The sequence below is a fragment of the Bos javanicus genome, chromosome 1, assembly GCF_032452875.1.
Source record: "Bos javanicus breed banteng chromosome 1, ARS-OSU_banteng_1.0, whole genome shotgun sequence".
Lineage (NCBI taxonomy): Eukaryota > Metazoa > Chordata > Mammalia > Artiodactyla > Bovidae > Bos > Bos javanicus.
The window spans coordinates 145907647-145930540 of NC_083868.1; the positions used below are offsets into that span (position 1 = coordinate 145907647).

General features: G+C 45.1%; 1 protein-coding gene across 12 annotated transcripts in view; it reads left to right on the forward strand.

Annotated features, from left to right (window-relative positions):
* The window catches only part of PCNT (pericentrin), a 104758-nt gene that overhangs the window by 49873 nt on the left and 31991 nt on the right, over nt 1-22894 (forward strand). For 8 of the 12 annotated variants that reach the window (XM_061423983.1, XM_061424002.1, XM_061424048.1 and 5 more), the window contains 10 exons: nt 380-412; nt 1778-2007; nt 2389-2505; nt 2621-2641; nt 3550-3756; nt 5654-5824; nt 6079-6231; nt 7558-7650; nt 11408-12253; nt 12661-12852. In XM_061423983.1, coding sequence (XP_061279967.1) covers nt 380-412; nt 1778-2007; nt 2389-2505; nt 2621-2641; nt 3550-3756; nt 5654-5824; nt 6079-6231; nt 7558-7650; nt 11408-12253; nt 12661-12852 — 2063 coding nt within the window. The remainder of the gene's footprint in view (nt 1-379; nt 413-1777; nt 2008-2388; nt 2506-2620; nt 2642-3549; nt 3757-5653; nt 5825-6078; nt 6232-7557; nt 7651-11407; nt 12254-12660; nt 12853-22894) is intronic. The other 4 variants (XM_061424060.1, XM_061424076.1, XM_061424031.1 and 1 more) reach the window with 3 other exon arrangements.

Consider the following 22894-nt stretch of genomic DNA (forward strand, 5'->3'; position numbering starts at 1 on the left):
GGCGCTGCAGACGTTACCTCCCCCCCGCCCCACGGTCCTGGAGCACTGGGACGGTCACCTTCTGGTGACACGCTTTCTCTCTGGGTCCACGTGCAAGTGGGGCAGGAGCTCTGTGGGGCCCTTTCATAATAAAGGCTCTCACCCGTCATGACGCTTCACCCTCGGGACCTCATCACCCTAAACGCCAGCCCGTGAATTCTGGGGCCCGAAATGACATTCTGACCAGAGCAGTGGTGTCTTGAAGCACATGTTTCAGAGGTTTGTCCGAGGCTGTGGCATCTCCTGCCACAGTCCCCTTCCCTTACTTCTGAGTTTCATATCCTAAGTCACCAGCCTTCCTCTTTGCAGCTCTGAAGGTGCTGTATGTTTTTGTTTATAGGCATTCCTGTTTCTGTAGCACATGAGGATTCAGGTTCGTAGAAGCAAATGAGTGATTTCTGTGTGATCGGCTCTATGTTTGCATCAGGTTTTGCCAAGTTTTTACTAAAGAGTAAAAATACTTAAGAGCTTTTGTGGCAGACTGCTACATAAAAGGGAGCTTAGATCTTCAGTGTTCTTACAGAGACGTGGTCAGGCGTCTCAGGGCCCCCAGTGCAGTCCCTGAGCTGTAGGAGCCCTGTCTCCATCCGTGTCCTGGGCTGGGGGCCCTGCGCGGCCTGTGGCCCTGGAGTCGGCCGTTGGCTTGGCTGTAACGGCTCTATGGACACCTGCCCTCTGCCCTACTTGCATGAAGGTCGAGTGGCCCCATCAAGGTCGAGTGGCCCTGGCACAGGCAGGTCCTCTCTGGGTGGCTGGCCAGGCAACGCTGACCGTCGCCGCATCTCCCCAGCTGTGAATGGCATTATTCTAACTGCATGTTCATCCCGTTTGCCATCATTGCTACATCGTTAGCATAAAAACTTACTGAGAATGCTGTGTCAGTGGGGATGACAGTTTGTCACAAAAGACTGACATTTATATAAACCAAAATAGCTAACTTCTGAATGCTGGTGAACTGTAGATGCAGATTTAGGGATTTAACAGTTTCTGGTTGGTACCAGCACCTTGGGGTCCATCTGAGGGAGACCCCATTTGAAAAGCTGCTCATTAACCTGCCCGTTCCCTTGGCCCGTGGCCTTGCCACCCGTCAACGTTAGGTCAGCTGTAACCTTGCTGATGGCTCAGCCTTTTCCTCAGGACACGTCACCCTGGTACGTGGGCTGCCTGTAAGTTCAGCGGGTCAGTGGGAACCTTCCAGCTGGGCTGATATTCTCTCGGGTGGAGGTCTTAAGTCACATTTTATATTTCCATGTTGGAGAGTATATGTGAAGGCATAATTCCTAGAAAATTACCTGATAACATCATTTGGGGACACCCAAGATGTATTTTCTCCTCAGGCTTTAAAATTTTTTATTTTAGCCAATTTTTTGTTTGAAATATATAATCCCCAGCCCCTCTTCTCATGCGCATGGAAGTTCTCATTTTATTTCCAGTGGGTTCTGGCTGAACTGTGGCTTGTTCGGCAGGTTGTGGGCTCAGGGTCTGACAGGTCAAGGCGGCTGAAGCAGCTGTCATCCTCCGCCAGGTCACGGCCCGTGGTGGGGAGGGGACTGGGGGAGCCCTCTGCCCCCTGCTCTGGCCCGGCAGGGAGGGGGTGGGAGGAGCCCCCTGCTCTGGCCAGGTGGGGTGGGTCTCAGGCTGCCAGGGCAGGTGCGTGCTGGTCTCTGCCGTGCTAGCATCCTGTGTCTGCTGGACGCGCACCCTGAGCGGCTCCCTGCCCTCTGTTCTGCATCTTCAGCTCTGCGGAGGGAAGTGGAGTCACTCACCCAGGAGCAGTCGGAGGCCAGGAGGCAGGCGGATAAGGACCGTGCGTCCCTGCTCTCCCAGATGCGGTTTCTGGAGGCCGAGCTGGAGGAGCAGCTGTCTCATCAGCAGGCATGTGCCCGGCAGGCCGAGGAGCTTGCCGCCCTGAGGCAGCAGATTGACTCCCTGGACCAGCACCTGCGCCGCCAGCGCCAGTTCATGGACGTAAGTCTTGAGCGATAACGTTTGCATCGCCAGAGGTCATCTTCACGGCGTGAGCTTCCTTCTAGGTTGTTAAGCCACATCTGTGCCAACGTCGGGGTGGACTTGAGCTCAGCTGATGTGTGTCTTGGGTGTTGCCCTGGTCCGGGGTGGTGTCCAGTGGCCCCATGTGTCTGCTCTTTCTCTCTGCCCACATCTCAGAAGCCACCCTGGGTCCCCCCCTGGAAGCTGCACCCCTTCTCGTGGCTCCGTTGTACGAGGTGCCTGAGAAGAGGGGCCCTTCGCCCAGTCCCCTGTCCTCCCCTCCTGCTTCAGAGGGTGGTGGTGTCACTATGGGCAGTGGAGACGCTGGGATACATGTGAATAGGCCGCCCCTCGTGACAGGAGCAGGCAGTGGAGCGGGAGCGGGAGCGGGAGGACTTCCAGCAGGAGATCCAGAGGCTGGAGGAGCAGCTTCGCCAGGCGGCCCGGCCGCGGTCCCCCGGCCTCCGTGACAGCCACGTAAGTGAGCCTACCCTCGCCCCTGCCGGCCCAGCCTGGGGGAGCTGTTCTCTACGATGCTTGTAAGCTTTATCATTAATGACATTTTTGCCTTCCATGTACATGAAAACGACAGCGGGCACAGCTGGATAAGGAGGTACAGGTGCTCCGAGCTTGTCTGTGTCTGTCCATCTGTCCGCACCCTTGGTGCTGCTGCTCCTCACCTGACTGCTGCATGACCAGACAGGGAGGGGTTGGTGCACAGGGCTGTCTCTGGCTTGCTTTTCTTACTTCATTTTGTTTGGTCCAGATTTGTCTGCTTTTTCCTGTCCAAGGTCACTGTGGTGGTTTGTTCTTTCTAAAAATTAAACTTATTTTGAGATAATTATGGATTCACTTGCTGTTGTAAGAAATAAGACCCAGTTCCCCTGTGATGATATCCTGCAGAAGTCCCACTGAGGTGCAGACTTGCAGACAGGAGACAGTGCCCACCCCTTGCACCCACTAATCCACACTCTGTCCGTATTTTGTCATCTCCATGCTGTCGTGCAGTCAGAGCATTGTTGTTTAGCTATAAAGTCGTGTCCAGTTCTTTGCAACACCAGGGACTGTAGCCCACCAGGCTTCTCTGTCTGTGGTATTCTCCAGGCAAGAATACTGGAGTGGGTTGCCATTCCCTTCTCCAGGGGGTCTTCCTGACCCAGGGATCGAACCTACGTCTCCCGCATTAGCAGGCAAATTCTTTACCGCTGAGCCACCTGGGAAGTTGGAGCATAGGTGTAGCCTTTGCGCTCCGCCCGCACTTGACACAGATACTTGATGTATCTGTGCTTGGTTCTTTTCCTGCTGCTCAGTGGCTTTCCATTCCTTACTATCAAAATTCATTTTATTTTACTAACAAATTCTGTGCTGTTATTCTTGTCTTTTTATGGAGAATTCTGTCATGTTCTTTCGCTTCACTGTGCAGCCAGGTCAGTTTTCTCACAGTTGTGTTGTACTTTTTAACTTGGAAGGTGGGGCATTTTTTAAAAACTATTGTTTCTGAAGTATTTTTTGTGGTTTTAGGTTGAATTGTTAGAAGAAAAATTGAGAGAAAAATCAGATGGACTTAATGAATTGATTCTAAAGAAAGAATTGGTAGACAGACAAGTACTAATTCAGGGAGAGGAGATCAGGCGTCTGGAGGAGACGAATGCCAGCACCACGAGAAAACTGCTGCAGCTCCAAGAAGAGCTGGAGACACAGCGGAGAGCCGTGCGGGCCCTGCAGCAGGTGAGCACGGCGAGGGCTGCCGCTGGCGGAGGTGCCTGCGGGCCCTAGCTGCTGGGCTGGGCTTCCTCTGCCCCTGGCCTCGACCCTCTGCTGTATGTTCCCTGTGCTGTGGACACAGTTTCCAAGCGTGTGGGGCCCCTCGTCCCCAGTGACCCCAGCTGGGTGTCCTGCCCTGCAGCTCGGCTCTGACACTGTCCACCTGGAGGTGGCGCCATACCTCACAGCTTGGGGCTCAGCCCCACGGCCGCGCCCCCGCCCCCAGACGTCCACCTCAGGGTCAGCCTGTATGAATCTGAGGGGCCCGGGACCCCCTCTTGGGGTTCAGATCTGCTAGAGCAGCTCACGGAACTCCAGCACTTCACTTGCTGACCTCCAGGTTACTGTAAAAGGATCCAGGTCGGGAGCCGCCGGGTGGAGGCTCTGCGGAGGCCAGGTGTTCGGGAGAGCGCTGCTTGGTGGAGGCCTCATGGCACAGCCTGTGAGACGGGGTCAACCTTCAGCCCATCTCCCCTCCCGGAGGTCAGGATGACACCGGCAGCTCTGACCTTCAGTCATGTGGTCGACTGCCCTGGCAACCAGTCCCCAACCGTCGGTGACCCAGAGGCTTCCCCAGAGTCACCTCAGTGACACAGACCGGGTGTGGCCGGAGGGGCTGCTGACAAACGTCAGGGCGCAGCCACGGCTCTCGTGGCTCAGGAGGGCCCACTGCTTACTATCAGTCACGGTGTCGCGTTTAGAGTGGTCGCAGTTTGTACCGATTTTTATTAGCACTCCTTTGTCTCTCAGGTACTCTGAGTTTATTCTTAGTAATTAATTACAAGCAGGTTCAAGATTTCAGGTTTAGAAAGCTTGTTGTATTACACACATAGAGCCTAGTTATAATTATTTTAGTTTTTCAGTTACGAATTTGTCAGTCCCCAGTGAAAATACCTCCAGTGACAGTTCTTCACGTTGTAATTTGAAATTTTGTGTCTATGATGTACCAGGGCTTGTGTCTGAGGGTGTAAGATGAGTGTGAGCAGGTCTCTTTTTGGGGGTGGGTGGAGCGGGCAGGAGGGCCTCCTGGTCAGCGTTGACTTCCTCTGTGCATTTGGTTCTTGGAATCAAGCTTTCTTGTATTTTGTGTCATTGGAAGTTTCACAGAAAGTCTCTGAGACTCGGTGAGAAGTTTTATTTTGGAATCATTGTTTTGGCTCTGAGAAAACACTGCCTCCAGGAAGAGAGTTCATTTTTGAAAACACCACTGGGAACCATTAGAGGAAGCGCAGACCCCTCTTGAGGACATGCAGTGTGAAGGGACCTCTGGCTCAGGCCCCTCAGCCCCAGTCACCAGCCTGCTCGCTCTGTCTGCTGGGGGCAGTTCTACCCCTGACTCCAGCAGACAGCTGCTGAGCTTAGTAGGGACCATGGGTGTAGAAAACGCCTTTATTTCTTCTATGGAGTTGAACCACATGAACTTTGAATGCATGTTTCTTCCCCACTTAATATTTTACGCATGTTAAATGTTCCTTGGAAACTTATTAACGGGCTGTTCACCTTCATTGTACAGAGGTGTTGTCAGCCATTGCCCTGTTCTTTGGCAAGTTGTTTCTGATTTTTTGGAAAAAAATGCTAACAGCTTAGACATTCTTTTTGTGCCGTGCTGAATAGTTACTGGGATGACCTCCTTCCAGGGGAATCTTGGGGGTGTGGTGGCTCCCTTTGGGCTGTGCCCTCCACCAGGCAGGTGTGGCTCTGGAGCGTGGCTGGGTCTGTGTGTTGTGACTGCACGTGCAGGTGTGCGTAGGTGTGCCTCAGGAGGGCTGAGCGTGATCTGCACTGCAACAGCAAACAACAGTTTTGAGACCCCCAGTTTCCTGAGGCACTTGCCTAAAATGAACCTTTTTTACTTAAATAGGACAAAGAGGCATTACAGGAGCAGCAGATGAGTAACCTGCTTCAGGTGTCCGCGCTGCAGTCCAGACTGGACGAGGGCAAGTGCCCGGTGCCCCCCGAGGGCGGTCGTCCCGACCGTGCCGAAGCCCAGCTGGAGGCGATGCAGGGGGCTCTCAGGCAACGTGAGGCTGAGGTGCGCGGGGACTACACAGGGCACTCCCTCGCCGTGTGTGTCTGCCGGGGCCTCCCTGCTGTGTGCAGGATGTCCACGTGGCACGGTTTGTGGGCTTGTCACAACTATATTCGCTTTGTAGTTTAACACTTGTGTGGATTGTGGGATAATAATTTTTTCTGGCATGTGCTTTAAACGTTTTAAGTGATTTTAATAATTATTAAGGTCAATTAGAATATTAGATAACTTTTAATGCTTACCTCCTTTAATGCAAGGTTTCGGACATAAAAGAACAATTAGAAAATCTTAAAGATGACTTAGTAAATAAAAATGAAGAAATACTGCATCTGAACTGGAAATTAGGCCTGCAGGACAACAGCACCGCTGCCAGCATCAAAGAGCTTCAGGAGGAGAACGCCCATCTGAAAGTAAGTGAGGAAGACCCCCTGCCTCCATCCATTCGGTCGTGGAATTGCTGTGGCCCCGGAGGGACCGGCAGTTGTGGGGAGTCAGGCCCCCGGGCCCCCCCCAAACACACGGCACCTCCTTACTGAAGCCAGAGGGACTTCGTGCTGTCAGGGCTCTGCCACAGGGTGGCCCCGGCAGCTCTAACGTGTGTGTGGAGGTGGGGAGAAGCTTTTGGGACATCTTAGTGGGAATCGGAGTCACCTTGACCAGTGAAGGTCATCTGCTTCCCCTCCCCCACCAGACTCTGCTTTTTGTTTGCACCTTCAAAGTCCAGTCTTGTGAAGGATTCTTATTGGAGTAAAATTGCAGGAGAGGCACCTCCCTGGTTGCGGAAACTGAGGAGGAAATGTCATGACTTAGGACCCTGTCCCTACTTCGGGCTGCATTCGAGCAGAGGTGTTTTCAGGACAAAGTTGCTTCCTTCCAGCATTGCAAAAAATCTGTTATGTCTTCTCTTTTATCTGAATGTAATTGTGCTCTTGAAGCAAACAGCCAAAACCACCTCTCTGTAGTGTGGATGACAACCACAGTTGTAAAGAGAACATCACCTTCATAGACGGCCTTGACGTGGGTGGAATTTAGACTCCTGCATTGCCTGTGGTTGCAGTCTGGATAAGGGTGAACTCACTTCGTGAAAGGAAGTTGATGGGTCATGTCGTTTATGCCTGTTCCTCTTGAAGGTTGCAACTGTAATCTTTAGTGACAGCGGAGTTTTAGGTCAGTCCTTGACACTGGCTGTCCTTTGGGCGGGAATTCTTCCTTGATGAATAGATGATGGCACATGAGAGCACACGTGGCCATTCTTTGGTGATTGCTTTGAAACGAGTTACGTGGAAAAATGCAGTAACATTTTGGTTTTTGAAAGCTAAACTAATAAGTTACTTTAGACAGAAAGCACTTAAATAGGAGAACATTTTCGAATTGAGTGTTACTGTGACTAGCATGCACATTTAGTAGCTCAGTTGTATTCAATTCTTTGCAACCCCGTGGACTATAACTTGCCAGGCTCCTGTGTCCGTGGGATTTTTCAGGCTAGAACACTAGAGTGGGTTGCCATTTCCTCCTCCAAGGGATCTTCCTGACCAGGGATCGAACCCATGTCTCCTGCATTGCCCGTGGATTCTTTACCTCCTGAGCCACTGGGGAAGTCCTGAGTATTATTAATACTATTTAAAACTGCAGGTTTATTTAATTAGGGTATTTCGTGTCTTTGAGATCTGGGGACCCTTTCCCATGGTAACACTTTCTTGGCATTATTACCACTGTAATTGTTATTATTTCCACAGACCCTTCTGCAAAATAAAGAAAGCGAGATGATGCATGTGCGTGAGTCGGCGGAAGCACAGCTGGCCAGGACAGGAAGTGGTGCTCTCAGTGAGGTGGGCCTTGCCTGATGCTGCACTTTGACATCACGTCCTCAGTAGTTTGTGAGGTGTCTAGGGATCAACAGAGGCCTCTGTGTCCTTACACAAAGGATGTAGTGTTTTTTTTTTTAATGATTCATGTTGGAGGAAGGTGTGAAGATGTAATGTTGGAGGAGGCTGTAAGGGCTGTAGAGTATAAAGGAGTTCTGTTTGTAGCTCTTAATGGCCACAACATTGCAGTGACAGGCTGTTGGGATCTGTGTTAGTACCTTATCTATTCGGCAAAAGTTTTTAATATCCTTTTATGTTACTTCAAGGAATACCTTTAAAGCCAGCGACTAATTTTTAAAGGCGATTCTATCAGTTACTTGTCCTTAGTGCTAGAATTGGTCATGTGAGTATAATTTTACATACTGATAATATCATAAATACTAAAAAGTTTACGTGATAAGGAAAATATTTTAGTCCCATTAAGAATAGACAATCACAGATATTTTCTTTTGGGATTTTTGTTTGTTTCTTTCTTGTTGTTCAGTCACTAAGTTGTGTCTGATTCTTTGCGACCCCATGGACTGCAGCACGCCAAGCTTTCCTGTCCTTCACTATCTCCCAGAATTTGTTCAAACTCATGTCCATTGAGTCGGTGATGCCATCCAACCATCTCATCCTCTATCACCCCCTTCTCCTTCTGCCCTCAGTCTTTCCCAGCATCAGAGTCTTTTCTGGTGAATCAACTCTTCACATCAGATGGTCAAAGTATCGGGAGCTTCAACTTAAACATCAGTCCTTCCAATGAATATTAAGGGTTGATTTCCTTTAGGATTGACTGGTTTGATCTTATATATAAATCTGTACATCATTTGTTTTCTGTGATTATATTTCTCATTTTTTGTGTCAACAGTATCTTACTTTGATATAATAACCCCAAATTCCACTTGTAGATTAGACTTCTGATTCTTTGAAAGAACACATTTTGTTACATTTTCTGTCCTTACTTTGTGTCAGTGAAGACTTTCATCATTTAAAATCATCGTATCTTTAGGTTTTTTTTTGTAAACTACACTTACGTTCCCACCACTATTAAGACCTCTTTTGATGTGGTTATTGCTCTTTATTTCCTGTGCTTTCTTTTCCAGCAGCTGTTTGATATCCTAACATCTTACTCTCAACATACATTATCCCTTCCTTCATGATTTATTTTAATACTTGGGTTAGTATCACATCTTTAATTTTATCATTTACTTTTCCCCTTACTCTGTATAGTTTTCAAGAAAGAAGACTTGAACATTTTTTATTAAATGTATTCTTGTTTAGCTTTGTTGCCATATGGGAAATGGGCTTAATTTTATTATCCAGTTGTTTGCCATGAGCCAAGCACATCATAGATGTATATATGTATATAATTGTTGTATATTAACCTTGTATCTTGTTACTTTGCTAAACTCACGTATACTAGTAGTGTTTTTATAGATTTCTAAGGTTTTCTATGTAGATGAGCACACCATCAGCAAATATAGACAGCTTTATTTCTTTCCAGTCTTCGTCTTTTATTTCTTTTCCTTCCTTATTACAATGTCTACCACTTCCAGTGTAGTGTTAAATAAAACAGGCGAGAGCAGTCATTCTTGCCTTGTTTCTGATCTTGGAGGAAAGTGTTTATTGTTTCATCAGTATGTATAATGTTAGCTGTAAGTTTTTCATAGATATCTTTCATCCAATTGAGGAAGTTCCCTTTTGTTTCTACATTGCTTCCTCTAAATCTTTTGAGATAATTATATTTCTTTTATTCTCATAATATGGTTAATTATACTGAGTGATTTTTGAAGGTTAAACCAACCTACATTCCTAGGTTAAACCCTGTGTGGTGGTGATGAGCTACCATTTTAATATATTGTTGGGTTTGATTTGCTGATCTTTTGTTAGTGGATTTTACATCTGTGTTTATGAAGGGTGTGTGTGTGTATCATATTTAATCAGGTATTGGTTTTGTTGGGCTTATAAAATGTTGGCAGGACTTCCCTGGCCGTCAGTACTTAAGACTTTGCCTTCCAATGCATAGGGTGTGGGTTCACTCCTTGGTTGAAGAGCTAAGATCCCACATGCCTTGTGACCTAAACACCAAAACATAAATAGAAGCAATATTGTAACTGTACTGTATTTCAGGGGACTTATTTTAGACTTTCGTGTTTTACTTTTAAAGCCACTTTCACGCGCTGGGTTTGATATTTTGAGTGTGTTGCTTGTGTTGTGACTTGGCTCTTTTGTCATGCCCACCTCTTCGTCTCAGCATGCTGAATGTGCAAGTGTGTACAGACAGAGTTACTCCCCTGTGCCTCCGGCTATCTGCAGGAGAGACGAGAGTGTCTGCAGTGCACCTCGTGGGGCTAGGGAGAGGGTCTTGCCTCACACTGAGAAATTTTCTTTTTTTCAACTACACACTAGCATTCAGGTATGATACATGTGAACCTGGTGCATAGCTTATGTTATCCAAACCAAAACCAAAAAGTCAGTTTTCTTACTTTTGTTTTTACTATGGGCCAGGCTTGGATTTGTATTTAAAGTAATTGTTAATTAATACTAGTGAAACCAAGAATTGTGTGAAACTCTCAATGTTTAGAAAGTATGTTCCTATAACAAATTGGTTGAGTATTATGAACTAGAACACAGATTGGTTAGAACTCTTTTGTATTCTGGTTGCTACTGTTGATGTAATCTTTCTAAAAAAAATTTATTTGGTTTCACCGGATCTCAGTTGCAGCATATGGTCTCTCAGTTGTGGCCTGCAGGCTCTAGTTCCCTGACCAAGGATCAAACGCAGGCCGCTGCATTGGGAGCATGGAGTCTTAACCACTGAACCACCAGGAAAAGTCCCTATTGATGTAATCCTAAGAGAACGGAATGTGTGGGCCATATTGACATAGATTTCAATCCTGATTTTCCATTTATTGTCTTTGTGATCTTGGCAAAATATTTCATATCTACATTTCAGCTGTCACACCTTTAAAATAGGGACAATGACGTTTCCTGTCTTAACATTGTTGAGAATTAGATTAAACAGCACAAGTAGAAGCATCGCTTGATGCCTGGTGAGTTGAATCCCCAGATCCCTGCTGTGCACTCTGTGGAAAACGTGCTGTGAGCTCTGGCTCGTTCACATTCTTCCTTACTGCAGACCTCCCTTGTCGAGTCTTCTTGCTTTTATTCTTGTTCTAGTGTTAGAATGACACCTAAAATCTAAATGCCCTTTGGGAAAACCAAACCATAGTTGCGTAAATGTTAAGAAGATGGACATTTAGAAGATGGTGAACACTCCAGTATTCTTGCCTGGAGAATTCCACGGACAGAGGACCCTGGCAGGCTACAGTCCATGGAGTTGCAAAGAGTTGGATATGACTGAGGGACGAACATTAACATGATGAATTAGAAGGTGGTGAAAACATTTGTGTGTAATATCATCAGCTGAGCTTTGGCCACGTTAGGACTTCCCTTGGATCACCACAGCCAGGCTCGGGGCCTGCCTCAGTGATGGAATGTGGCCTTGATGAAGTGTTCCAGCAGCTGCAGATACAAATTTCTGACCATTTTGACACACTTGAAGTCTCTTTTTCAGGTGTTAATGTCTTCAGTGACATTATTAGTTACTTCCACAGCTAATTTAAGTTGTGAAGTCTCTCCATTCTGTGAGAATGAGTTCAGGCAGAATGGTAAGTGGGAAGGGGTACTTCTGAAGTTGATGCATATAATTTCCCTCTGAAATGTGCTTGTCCTTCAGGTTGTGTGTAATAGAAGTTCTGAAGTTGAAGAGCTAAAATCCATTATTGAGACTCTGCGTGAGAACCAAGCACGGCTGCAGAAGGATAATGCTGAGGAGATTGAGCAGCTCCACGAGGTCATCGAGAAGCTGCAGAGGGAGCTCCCACTCGGGGGGCCTGAGGCTCCCAAGGCCGGGGAAGGTGGGGCCATGAGCCTGCAGAGTGAGCTGCTGGGCCTCCCGGCTGAAGGAGCTGAGGCCCCTGCAATGCTGGCGGGTGAGCTGCATGCTGCCCTGGAGGCCAAGGAGGCCCTGAGCCAGCGGCTGGCCGAGCAGGAGCGCCAGCACAGCCAGGCCCTCGAGGCCCTCCAGCAGCGCCTACAGGCCGCGGAGGAGGCGGCCACACGGCAGTTGGCCGAGCTGCAGCCTGAGGGCCTAGCCTCCCAGATCCGTGAGTTTGAAGCTGCCCTGCATGCCAGGGAAGCAAAGATCGCAGAGAGAGATTTAGAAATTGAAGCTCTGCGCCGGGAGAAGTCCACCCACTCCGCTGAGCTGGAGGCCATTCTGGCAGCCGTGGCCCGCTTCCGCCATGCCCTGGAGCAGCAGCTCCTGGCGGCCAGTGGGGAGCCCCCTGAGCTACAGCGACTCCGAGAGCAGTGTGTCTGCCTCAGCCGCCAGCTGCAGGCACTCAACCAGCGATTCCTGAAGTGCCAGAAGGAGCTGGACGAGCGGCAGGCGCGTGGGGAGGGTGGTTCCCAGGGCTGGGTGCCTAGGGGCAAAGAGACCTCCTGCAGTGAGGAATTGCAACAGGATGTGGATGGCAGGCAGCTGGCCCAGGCCCTTGACAGCCGTGGCAGTGACCCACAGGTGGGTTTGTTCTCCGCAGGCTACAACTTGCACAGCCTGTGTGTGCCGAGAGCTGGGTGCACGTCGGAAGGTGGGATGTGTCCGGGGAGCTGGGTGTGTGTGGGGGGGCTGCAGGGGGTTGCTGGGGGCAGACAGGGTACTGGGAGTGCATGCGGGGAGCTGAGCAGCTGCTTGACATCTATGGGAGGCCATGCTTCATGGGGTCCCCCAGCTCCGGCACATTTTGGCCTGCCATGGGCGTGTATCCCTCATCTCCTACTCTGTGTGGGCTTCTGGTCATAAGCTGTGGGCTTTCCCTCAGGCTCAGCTGGCTGGGAGCCCGATGGGGCCTTGCTGCACTTCTGGCTTTCTGATGCCCTTGGCTGTGTGCTCATAAGCATCATCCTTGTTTTCTCCACGCATTGTAGAGCCTAGTTAAGGATGACCTGCAGCCGGCCAAAGCCCTGCCTACACTGACCTGCGCCCGCCCCAGCCAGCAGGACAGCGTGATATCTGTACTCACAGTCTGCCAGCAGCAGCTGGAGTCTGAACTGCTCTTAGTGAAAAAGGAGATGCGCCTGCATGCGGAGGACGGCGGCAGAGCATCAGGAGCAGTGAAGGTGCCTGGGGACATTGTCGGGGCGGGGCACAGGACCTGAGAGCTGTTCCCGGGCAGAGACCCCCTCAGTGTCTTTGCTGTGACGGTACAGGTTACGCAGACTTTAGACAGGAACACCTCTGGGTCCATCGCTCTTGGTAGAGCTGTTCAGATCCATTTGGAAATTTCTTATGTGTTTAATCTAAATACACATCTTAGCAGCTTGTGAAGAGTGAGCAGTCAGTGCAGGTAGGATTTAACTGGGATCTAGGCCTTGCGTCCAAGGTTTTTCAGGTGAGGGCAAGCTGCCCGCAGCTGCGCTGCCCCCACACGACCTTTGCGGCCAGCCTCCGGTTCACTTGGGAAGGCTTTGCGTTGGTTGGTTGAACTTTAGGTGTTTTCCATTGCTCCCCAGCAAAGAAGAGCGAGTGATCCATGATTCAGCAGTTTTAAATTCGGATCTCAGGACAGTTGTTGTTCCGTTATTATCTGTATAACGTGTAATAATTATACATTGTTGTTGTTCATTCGCTCAGTCATGTCGAACTCTTTGTGACCCCATGGACTGTAGCACACTAGGCTCCCCTGTCCTTCACTAACTCCCAAGGTTTGCTCCAGTTCATGTCCACTGAGTCAGTGATGCCATCTAACTATGTCATCCTCTGCTGCTCCTTTTCCTTTGGCCTTCAGCCTTTCCCAGCATGAGGGCCTTTTCCAATGAGTCAGCTCTTATGATCCCAAGACAGAAGCTACCAGAAAGCTAGCGTCTCTTTTCCAGGGGCAGGAAGGAGGCTGACAGCGTCGTTATTGCTGGTGTGGACCCTGCAAACCATGCTGGTATTCCAGCCCTAACCTGCTGGGATGTGCAGGAGCCGTGTGCACCATGTTGGTATTGGGAAATTGGGAGAGTCTGACTTGCCCAGCAATAGGACTGTGCACTTAGGCCTGCAGTTTTGAGAGAGAAAACTTGAATTTGATGTTGTGTGTTTATCACTTCCCCTTCAGAAAAGCTGTGGAGAACGTCCACTGACTCTAGAGCACTTGTCTCAGTGCCCTTGGGTCAGGAACATTTGTCTGAATTCTTAAAGCTCAGCCCTGCGATGTCATGAGCCGGTTGCCAAATTTTTTGAAGTTAACACACTGACAAGGAAATTGTAGATTTGTTCCATAAATTGCAATTTTGTGTTTTCCAGTGTTTGCGTATTGAGCCTTCTAGGCCTTTTTTTCCTTAAAAATAAAAAACTTCTGTCCCCAGTGAATTGCCACTGAAATGGGTTCTGGCAGTTGCCTTTTTGTGTCTGTGTGTGGTGTGACTCAGTGGCATCAGGTATGTTTGTAACGTGTGACCACGCATCTCCACAGCCCTCTTCCTCTTGCAAAACTGAAACTCTGTCATATAAACCGTAAGTTCCATTTCCCCTCTCCCCCAGCCCTGGCAGACATCATTCTTCTGTCTGTCTCTATATAGGTTTATGAGGTACTCTGTAAGTATTCATAAGTGGAGTCACACAGTATTTGCCTTTCCGTGTCCGGCTGATTTCACTAAGCATAATGTTATCCAGGTTCATCTATGTCATGGCAGGTGTCAGAATTTCCTTCCTTTTTAAGGCTGAATAATACTCCATTGTATGTATATACCACATCATGCTTATCCATAAACAGTATGGACCAACAGAAGCAGAAAGTATAAAGAAGAAGTGGCAAGAATACACTGAAGAACTGTACAAAAAAGATGTACATGACCCAGATAAGCACGATGATGTGATCACTCACCTAGAGCCAGACATCCTGGAATGCGATCAAGTGGGCCTTAGGAAGCATCACTACAAACAAAGCTAGTGGAGGTGATGGAATTCCAGTTGAGCTATTTCAAATTCTAAAAGATGATGGTACGAAAGTACTGCACTCAGTATGCCAACGAATTTGGAAAACTCAGCAGTGGCCACAGGACTGGAAAAGGTCAGTTTTCATTCCAGTCCCAAAGAAAGGCAATGCCAAAGAATGTTCAGACTACCGCACAGTTGCGCTCATCTCACACGTTAGCAAAGTAATGCTCAAAATTCTCCAAGCTAGGCATCAACAGTACATGAACCATGAATTTCCAGATGTTCAAGCTGGATTTAGAAAAGGCAGAGGAACCAGAGATCAAATTGCCAACATCCGTTGAATCATCAAAAAAGCAAAAAAGTTCCAGAAAAACATCTCCTTCTGCTTTATTGACTACACCAAAGCCTTTGACTGTGTAGATCACAACAAACTGTGGAAAATTCTTCAAGAGATGGGAATACCAGACCACCTTACCTGTCTCCTGAGAAATATGTATGCAGGTCAAGAAGCAACGGTTAGAACCAGACATGGAACAATGGACTGGTCCCAAATAGGAAAAGGAGTATGTCAAGCCTGTATATTGTCACCCTGCTTATTTAACTTATATGCAGAGTACATCATGCAAAATGCTGGGCTAGACAAACCACAGGCTGGAATCAAGATTGCTGGGAGAAATATCAATAACTTCAGATATGCAGATGCCACCAACCTTATGGCAGAAAGTGAAGAGGAACTTAAGAGCGTCTTGATAAAGGTGAAGGAGGAGAGTGAAAAAGTTGACTTAAAACTCAACATTCAAAAACTTAAGATCATGGCATCTGGTCCCATCATTTCATGGCAAGTAGATGGGGAAACAGTGGAAACAGTGAGAGACTTTATTTTCTTGGGCTCCAGAATCACTGCAGATGGTGACTACAGCCATGAAATTAAAAAACGCTTGCCCCTTGGAAGAGAAGCTATGACCAACCTAGACAGCATATTGGAAAACAGAGGCACTACTTTGTCAACAAAGGTCCATCTAGTCAAAGCTATCATTTTTCCAGTGGTCATGTATGGATGTGAGAGTTGGACCATAAGGAAAGCTGAGCACCAAAGAATTGATGCTTTTAAACTATGGTGTTGGAGAAGACTCTTGAGAGTCCCTTGGACTGCAGGAAGATCAAACCAGTCAATCCTAAAGGAGATGAGTCCTGAATATTCATTGAAAAGACTGATGCTAAATCTCCAATACTTTGGCCACCTGATGGAAACAGCTGATTCATTGAAAAAGAGCCTGATGCTGGGAAAGATTGAAGGCAGAAGGAGAAGGGGATGACAGAGGATGAGATGGTTGGATGGCATCACCCACTCGATGGACATGAGTTTGAGCAAGCTCCAGGAGATGATGAAGGACAGGGAGGCCTGGTGTGCTGCAGTCCATGGGGTTCCAAAAGGTCGGACATGACTGAGCAGTGAACTGAACTGATACTTATCCATTCATCTGTCTATGGATGCTTGAGTTGCTTCCACATTTTCAAAATTTTTATTGTTTTATTTGGCTGCTCTGGGTCTCAGTTGCTGCACATGATGTCTTCACTGCTATGTGTGGGCTCCTTGGTTGCTTCGTATAGGCTTTTTAGTTGTGGCACACAGGCTCTGTAGTTGGGGTGTATGGGTTCTCGTTCCTTGACCGGGGATCGAACCCAAGCCCCCTTCGTTGGGAGTGCAGAGCCTTAACCACCGGACCGCCAGGGACGTTGTACCTCCACGTTTTAACTTGTGAGTAGTGCTGCTGTGAACATGGTGTACAGATATCTCTTTGAGACCTTGGTTTCAGTTCTTTTAGGTGTACACCCAATACTAGAGTTGCTGAATCATGTGATAATTCCATTGCGAATTTTCTGAAGAACTACTATAGTGTCTTCCACAGTGGCTGTACCATTTTACATTTCTTTCAGAAGTATACGAAGGTTCCATTGTAAAGTAGTCATCCTAATGGTTGGGAGGTGGTATCTAATTATAGTTTTGGTTTGCATTTCTCAAATGATTAGTGTTATTGAATATCTTTTCATGTGCTCATTGGCCATTTATATATGTTCTTTAGAGAGATGTCTCATCATGGCAAATTTTGAATCAGGTTGTATGGTTTCTTTTAATTGAGTTTTAGGAGTTCTTTATATTTTTCTGGGTATATTAATCCCTTTTCAGGTATTATTGTTGTTCAGTTGCTAAGTTCTGTCGGATTCTTTGCAACCTCATGGTCTGCAGCACACCCCACTTCCCTGTCCTCCACTATGTCCTGGAGTTTGCTCAGGTTCATGTCCATTGAGTCGATGATGCTATCTAACCGTCTCATCCTCTGCCACCGTCTTCTCCTTTTGCCTTCAATCTTTACTAGCATCGGGGTCTTTCCAGTTAGTCAGTTCTTCACAACAGTTGACTAAAGTATTGGTTAAATAATGAAGATCCATGTATTATCAGGTGTATGATTTGTAAATATTTTTTCCCATTTCGTGTGTTGCATTTTTACTCTATGGACAGTGTCTTTTGATGCACAAATTTTAAAAATGTCATGAAGTCCAGTTTGTCTTTGATCTGTCTGATATCTTTTGTGTAATATACAGGCAATAGTTGCCAAGTTCAGCATCGTGAAGCTTTTGCCATGTGTTTTCTCAGAGTGTTATAGTTTTATGTCTTTGATCTATTTGGTGTTAATTTTTGTACGTGGTTTTAGGTAAGGGTCCAACATCATTCTTTTGCATGTTAATATCCTGTATTACCAGCATCATGTGTGAAAAGACTGTCCTTTCCCACTGAATGATCTTAGCACCATTGTCAAAAATCATATAACAGTATATGCAAGTGTCTATTTCTAGGCTTTCTCTACTAGTTCATATGTCTGTTTTTATGAGACTCTGACACTGTTTTGATTACTATAGCTTTGTCATAAATTTTACAATCAAGAAGTACTGAGTCCTTCAGTTTTGTTCTTGTTAGATTATTTTGGCTGTTCAGGGTCCTTTAAAACACCTTGTGAATTTCAGAATGGGTGTTTTAATTTCTGTAAAAAAGGTCTTTGGAATTTTGATAGAACAGCTTTGCATATGTAGAATGCTTTGGGTGGTATTGACACATTTTAATTTTAATACTAAGCCTTTAAATCCATAGCCATGAGACATATTTCCATTTATTTACGTCCTCTTTTAATTTCTTTTAAGAGTATCTGTAGTTCCATTGTACAAGTCTTTCACCTCCTTGATGAATTCTTGGTTAATTTTTCCTTTCTTCCTTCCTTTTTTAAAAAAAAAATTATTTTTGTTGTTGTTGCTGTCATAAATGGAATTGTTTTAATTTTTTTCAGATAGTTCCTGCATAGAAATGCAGCTGACTTTATATGCTGACTTTGTATCTTGCAATTTTACTGAATTCATGCATTAGTTCTAACAGTTTCTTTGTGAAATCTTTAAGTTTTCTACATGTAGGATCATATCATCTGCGAATATAGATCATTTTACTTTTCCCTTTCCAGTTTGGATGCTCTTTATTTCTTTCTCTTGTCTAATTGCTCTGGCTAGGATTTCCAGTACTGTGTTGAAGGGAATTGGGCATCCTTTGCTTGTTCCTGATCTTAGAGGAAAAGCTTTCAATTTTTCATCCTTGAGTATGGTGTTCACTGTGGGTTTCTCGCGTGGCTTTTGTGTTGACATAGTTTCCTTTTGCTTCTAGTTTGCTGAATTGAATGTTGTGAAAGGGTATTAGATTTTCCAATGCTTTTTCTGCATCAACTGAAATGACATGCGAGTTTAATGTACCATGGTACATTAACTGATTTTTCCTGTGTAGAATTTAAGGAATAACTACCACTTAATTATGATGTATAACCCTTTTAATATACTGTTGAATTTGATTTGCTATTATTTTGTTAAGAATTTTTGCATAAATATAAGGGATGTTGGTTTATAGTTTTCATTTTTTTGTAGTATCTTTGGCTTTAAGGTAATGCAGGCCTCACAGAATGAATCAGGAGGCATTCCCTTTGCTTCTGTGCTAGGAAAGAGACTGCAAAGAATTGGTATAATATCTTTCTTAAATGTTTGGTAGAATTCACCAGTGAACTCATCTGGGCCTGGTGCTTCCTCCTTTTCAAAACTTGCTAGAAAAGTTTGAGAAGGATTTATAGTATTTCTTTACATGTTTGGTGGAATTCACCAGCAAAGGCATCAGGTCCAGTGCTTTGTTTTGTAGGGAGATTTTTTATTATTGATTCCATCTCCTTCTTTGTCTCTCATAACTTTTCTTGGCTTAAATTTATTTTATAAATAAATTTACATTGAAAGGGTCACCTGCTCTTCTCTGGTTACTGTTTGCATGGAATATCTTTTTTTATCCTTTTATTTTCAACCTGCTTGTGTCTTTGGGTTTAAAGTGAACTTCTGTGGACAGCATGTATTGAATTGACCACATAGTTCCTTAGGTTTTAAAGTTAAAATAAAAGGAACATTTTTCATTCTCACCAAGAACTTTATTGAACAACGTGGTCATCATTTTGTTCCACTACCTTCTGCCATTTTTCAGGCAACTTCATAATTCCATCTTCCCAAGTTTTTATCTTTTAAAAGTTGCCTTTTAAATTCTTCCATGGAATTGAAATTTTTTCCTTTGTAAAGACTGCAATGAATAGAAATCCAAAGGTGGAATGTCAGGTGAATACAGTGAATGATTTGGAACTTCCCAGTTTGTAACAGTTTTTGCTTGGTCATCAAAGAAACATGCGTTCTTGCTTATCCTAATGGAAGACTGTGACTTTTCTGTTGACTAATTTTGAACTGATTTTCGTTGAGTGCTACTTTCAGTTGGTCTAACTGGGAGCAGTACTTGTTGGAATTTATTCTTTGGTTTTTCTGGAAGGAGCTCATGATAAATGACTACCTTCCCATCCCACCATATACACAACATTACTTTCTTTGGATGAAGACAGCCTTTGGTGTAGTTGGTGGTGGTTCATTTCAGTAGCCCTATGATCTCTTCCATTCCACATTATTGTGCAATATCTACTTTTCATTGCCTGTCACAATTTGTTTTAAAAATGAAACATTTTCGTTACGTTTAAGAATCACATGGGAAAGTATGGTCAAGAAGGTTCTTTTCACTTAACTAATGTGGAACCCAAACATCAAAGCAATTAACATAACCCAGCTGGTATGAATGATTTTCAACACTTGATTTGGATATTTTGAGTACGTCGCCTATCTACTGCATGGCATAATGTTGATTGGTCTCAATTAATATCTCTGATTGGTAACAACTTCAACCGGTCTGCCTGACCTTGGAGCATTGCTCAGTGAGAAATGTCCAGTATGAAATGTCACCACTTTTAACACATTTGATCGGTCACAGCATGGTCTCCATACACTGACAAATCTTTTGCTTTTCAATTGCGTTTTTACCTTTCTTGAAATAATAAAGCATAGTATGCCAAAAATGTTGCTTTTCTTCCATCTTAAATATTAAAATGGCTACACAAAAATTCACCAGTTTTGATGTTTTATTAAAAATGCGTGCTAATATGACACAGTCACGATACAGTCTAACAAAACTGTTTCGAATGATGTTAAACACAGCTAAGCACTGCTAGAGCCACCTTACGGGAAGAAGCAAGTGGCCCTTCGGCCAGCCCGAGAGTCGGATCACATGTTCTTATCCACTCTGCCAGTCTCTGTTTTTGGAGCGCTTTATTTATCCATTTATATTTAAAGTTGTTGCTGATAAGGAATCCTGTGCTTTTGCCGTTTTGCTGTTTTCTTTATGCCTTACAGCTCTTTTTGGTCCCTCATTTCCTACATTACTATCTTTTCTTGCATTTAATTAATTTCTTAAAATGGTGAAATATTTTTAAGTTCCTTCCTCATTACTCTTTGTGTGTGTTCTATTGCTGTTTTCACAATTAGCATCCTAACACAAAATACTGATTTGCATTTATACCAGCTTAAGTTTAATAACACATAAACTCTGTTCCTTTTAGCTCCATCCCCACTCCTTTTGGTTTTTGATGTAATAAAAAGACATCTTTATAACTGTGTGCCTCAAAACATAAACTAATAATTCCTTTCATTGCATTAATCTCTTAAATTATGTAGAAAACACATGTGGAGTTAGAAACTAAAGTTACAGTAATACTAACTTTTAGATTAATAACTTAAGAATATATATATTAGTCTTTTAAATCAGGATGAAAACAAAAAATGCAGTTAGAAACCATTGTTACAATAATGTTAGATTTTATAACTGCCCATATGTTTACCTACTGAGATCTTTATATCTCTGTACAGCTTTGCGTTACTGTCTAGGGTTCTCTTATTCCCCCTGCAGGACTCTCTTGAATGGAGGCTTCCCTGGTGGCTCAGGTAAAGAACCTGCCTGCCAATGCAGGAGACACAGGCTCAGTCCCTGAGTGAGGAAGGCCCCCTGGAGAAGGTGATGGCAACCTACTCCGATATTCTTGCCTGGGAAATCCCATGGACAGAGGAGTCTGGTGGGCTTAGCAACTAAACAACTCTCTTGAACATTCCTTACAGGGCACGACTTAGTGGTAACAACCTCCCTCAACTTTTGTTTATCTGGGAATGTCTTATTTCTCACTTCCTCTTGAAGGAGTCTTGCTGGATTTAGGATTCTTAGTTGACAGTTCTTCATCTTCTAGCCCTTTGAATATACAGACCCACAGTCCTCTGGCCTTCAAAGTTTCTGGTGGAGAGATCTGTTGATAATCCTATTGAAGATCTTTGTATACAACAAGTCACTTCTCTCTTGCTGTTTTCAAGAGTCTCACGTTGGCTTTGTGTGAGTTTGATTAGGACATGTCCTGGTGTCTGTCTGAGTTCATCTTACTTGGAGTTGGTTGAGTTTCCTGGGTACTTATGTTCATATCGTTCATCCGATTTGGAAAGTTCATTCATTATGTCCCTGTTTGTTCTCTTTGCCTCCTCTCTCCCTTCTGCTGGGACTCCATCAGTGTGTCTGCTGGCTTGTTTAGTGGTGTCCCACAGGTGCCTGAGGCTCCATTTACTTTTCTCAGCCTCCTTCCCGGCCTTGGTCATTTCCGTCGTTCTGTCTTCACATTCACTAATTCTTTCTTCTGCATTCTCAGATCTACCTTTGAATCCCTTTAGTGAGTTTTAAATTTCAGTTATTATAGTTTTCAACTCCAGAATTTCTTTGTGATTTTTTTTTTAATTGATGTTTCTATTTTGTTCATAATTTTTTTTTTACACTTTCTCTGTATTTTCCTTAGTTCTTTGAGCATCTTTAAGACAGTTGTGTTAGAGTCTTTATTCGTCCACCATCAAGTCTATTTCAGGGATGATTTCTGTAGACATACTTTTTCCTGTGTAGGATCTATACTTTCCTATTTCCTTTTTTTTGGTGATTTTTGTTGTTATTGTTGAACACTGAACCTTTTTAATCTTACTAATGTAAACCTAGAAATCGTACTTTCCTTCCTTCTCAGTATTTGTTTTCTTGTTGTTGTTGTTCATGTGGGGTTGTTAGTTTTATTTTTATTTTGGATTGATGTCTCTGTGCAGAGGATCAGGGTGAGATATAAACTTAGGTTCTCACATCTTTTCTTAGCCTGTTCCTTTTTCCAAGGCACATGTAGTCACTTTATAATTTCCTCTGCATGTGCAGTTGTTTTTGAATGTCCTAGGTTTAAAATTTTTCCCCAAAGAGGAAAACACTTTGGTAGGGATAAGAGGGCACCAGTCCTTTCAGTCCCCTGGAAGTCACTTTCACCAGGTGGGCAGGTGCAGCAGGCTGGCTGTCTCTGCTCCTCTGATCAGAAGCAGCAGTCAGAGCGCCACTCCCAGTTTTTAGAGGACAGCCCACCCTGCTTCCTGCCAGTGCTTCAGGGCACGTGCACAGCTGCCCCCAGGCCCTGGATTGGGGGTTGGGTGGTGCTTCTGTGCTAAGAGCTGAGAGCAGTTACCCTCTAGTCCTGCAGTAGACTGTAGACTTCCAGAATAGTCATATTGGACATGTTCTGCCAGTGGCTGTCATCCAGGTGGGAAAGGGGACCCTGGTGCTGCCTGCCCTCCCATCCTTCCAGATCTTCTCCAGTGGTCACCTTAGGGAACAAGTTTTAAGCTTTGAGCCCTTCATGGGATTTTTTAAAACTTAAAATCTTAAAGAGTCTAGAGGGACAAAGGGCTCATCATGGAACCACAGCCTTAATTGTTCAGACAGTCTCTGAAATTAGCTCA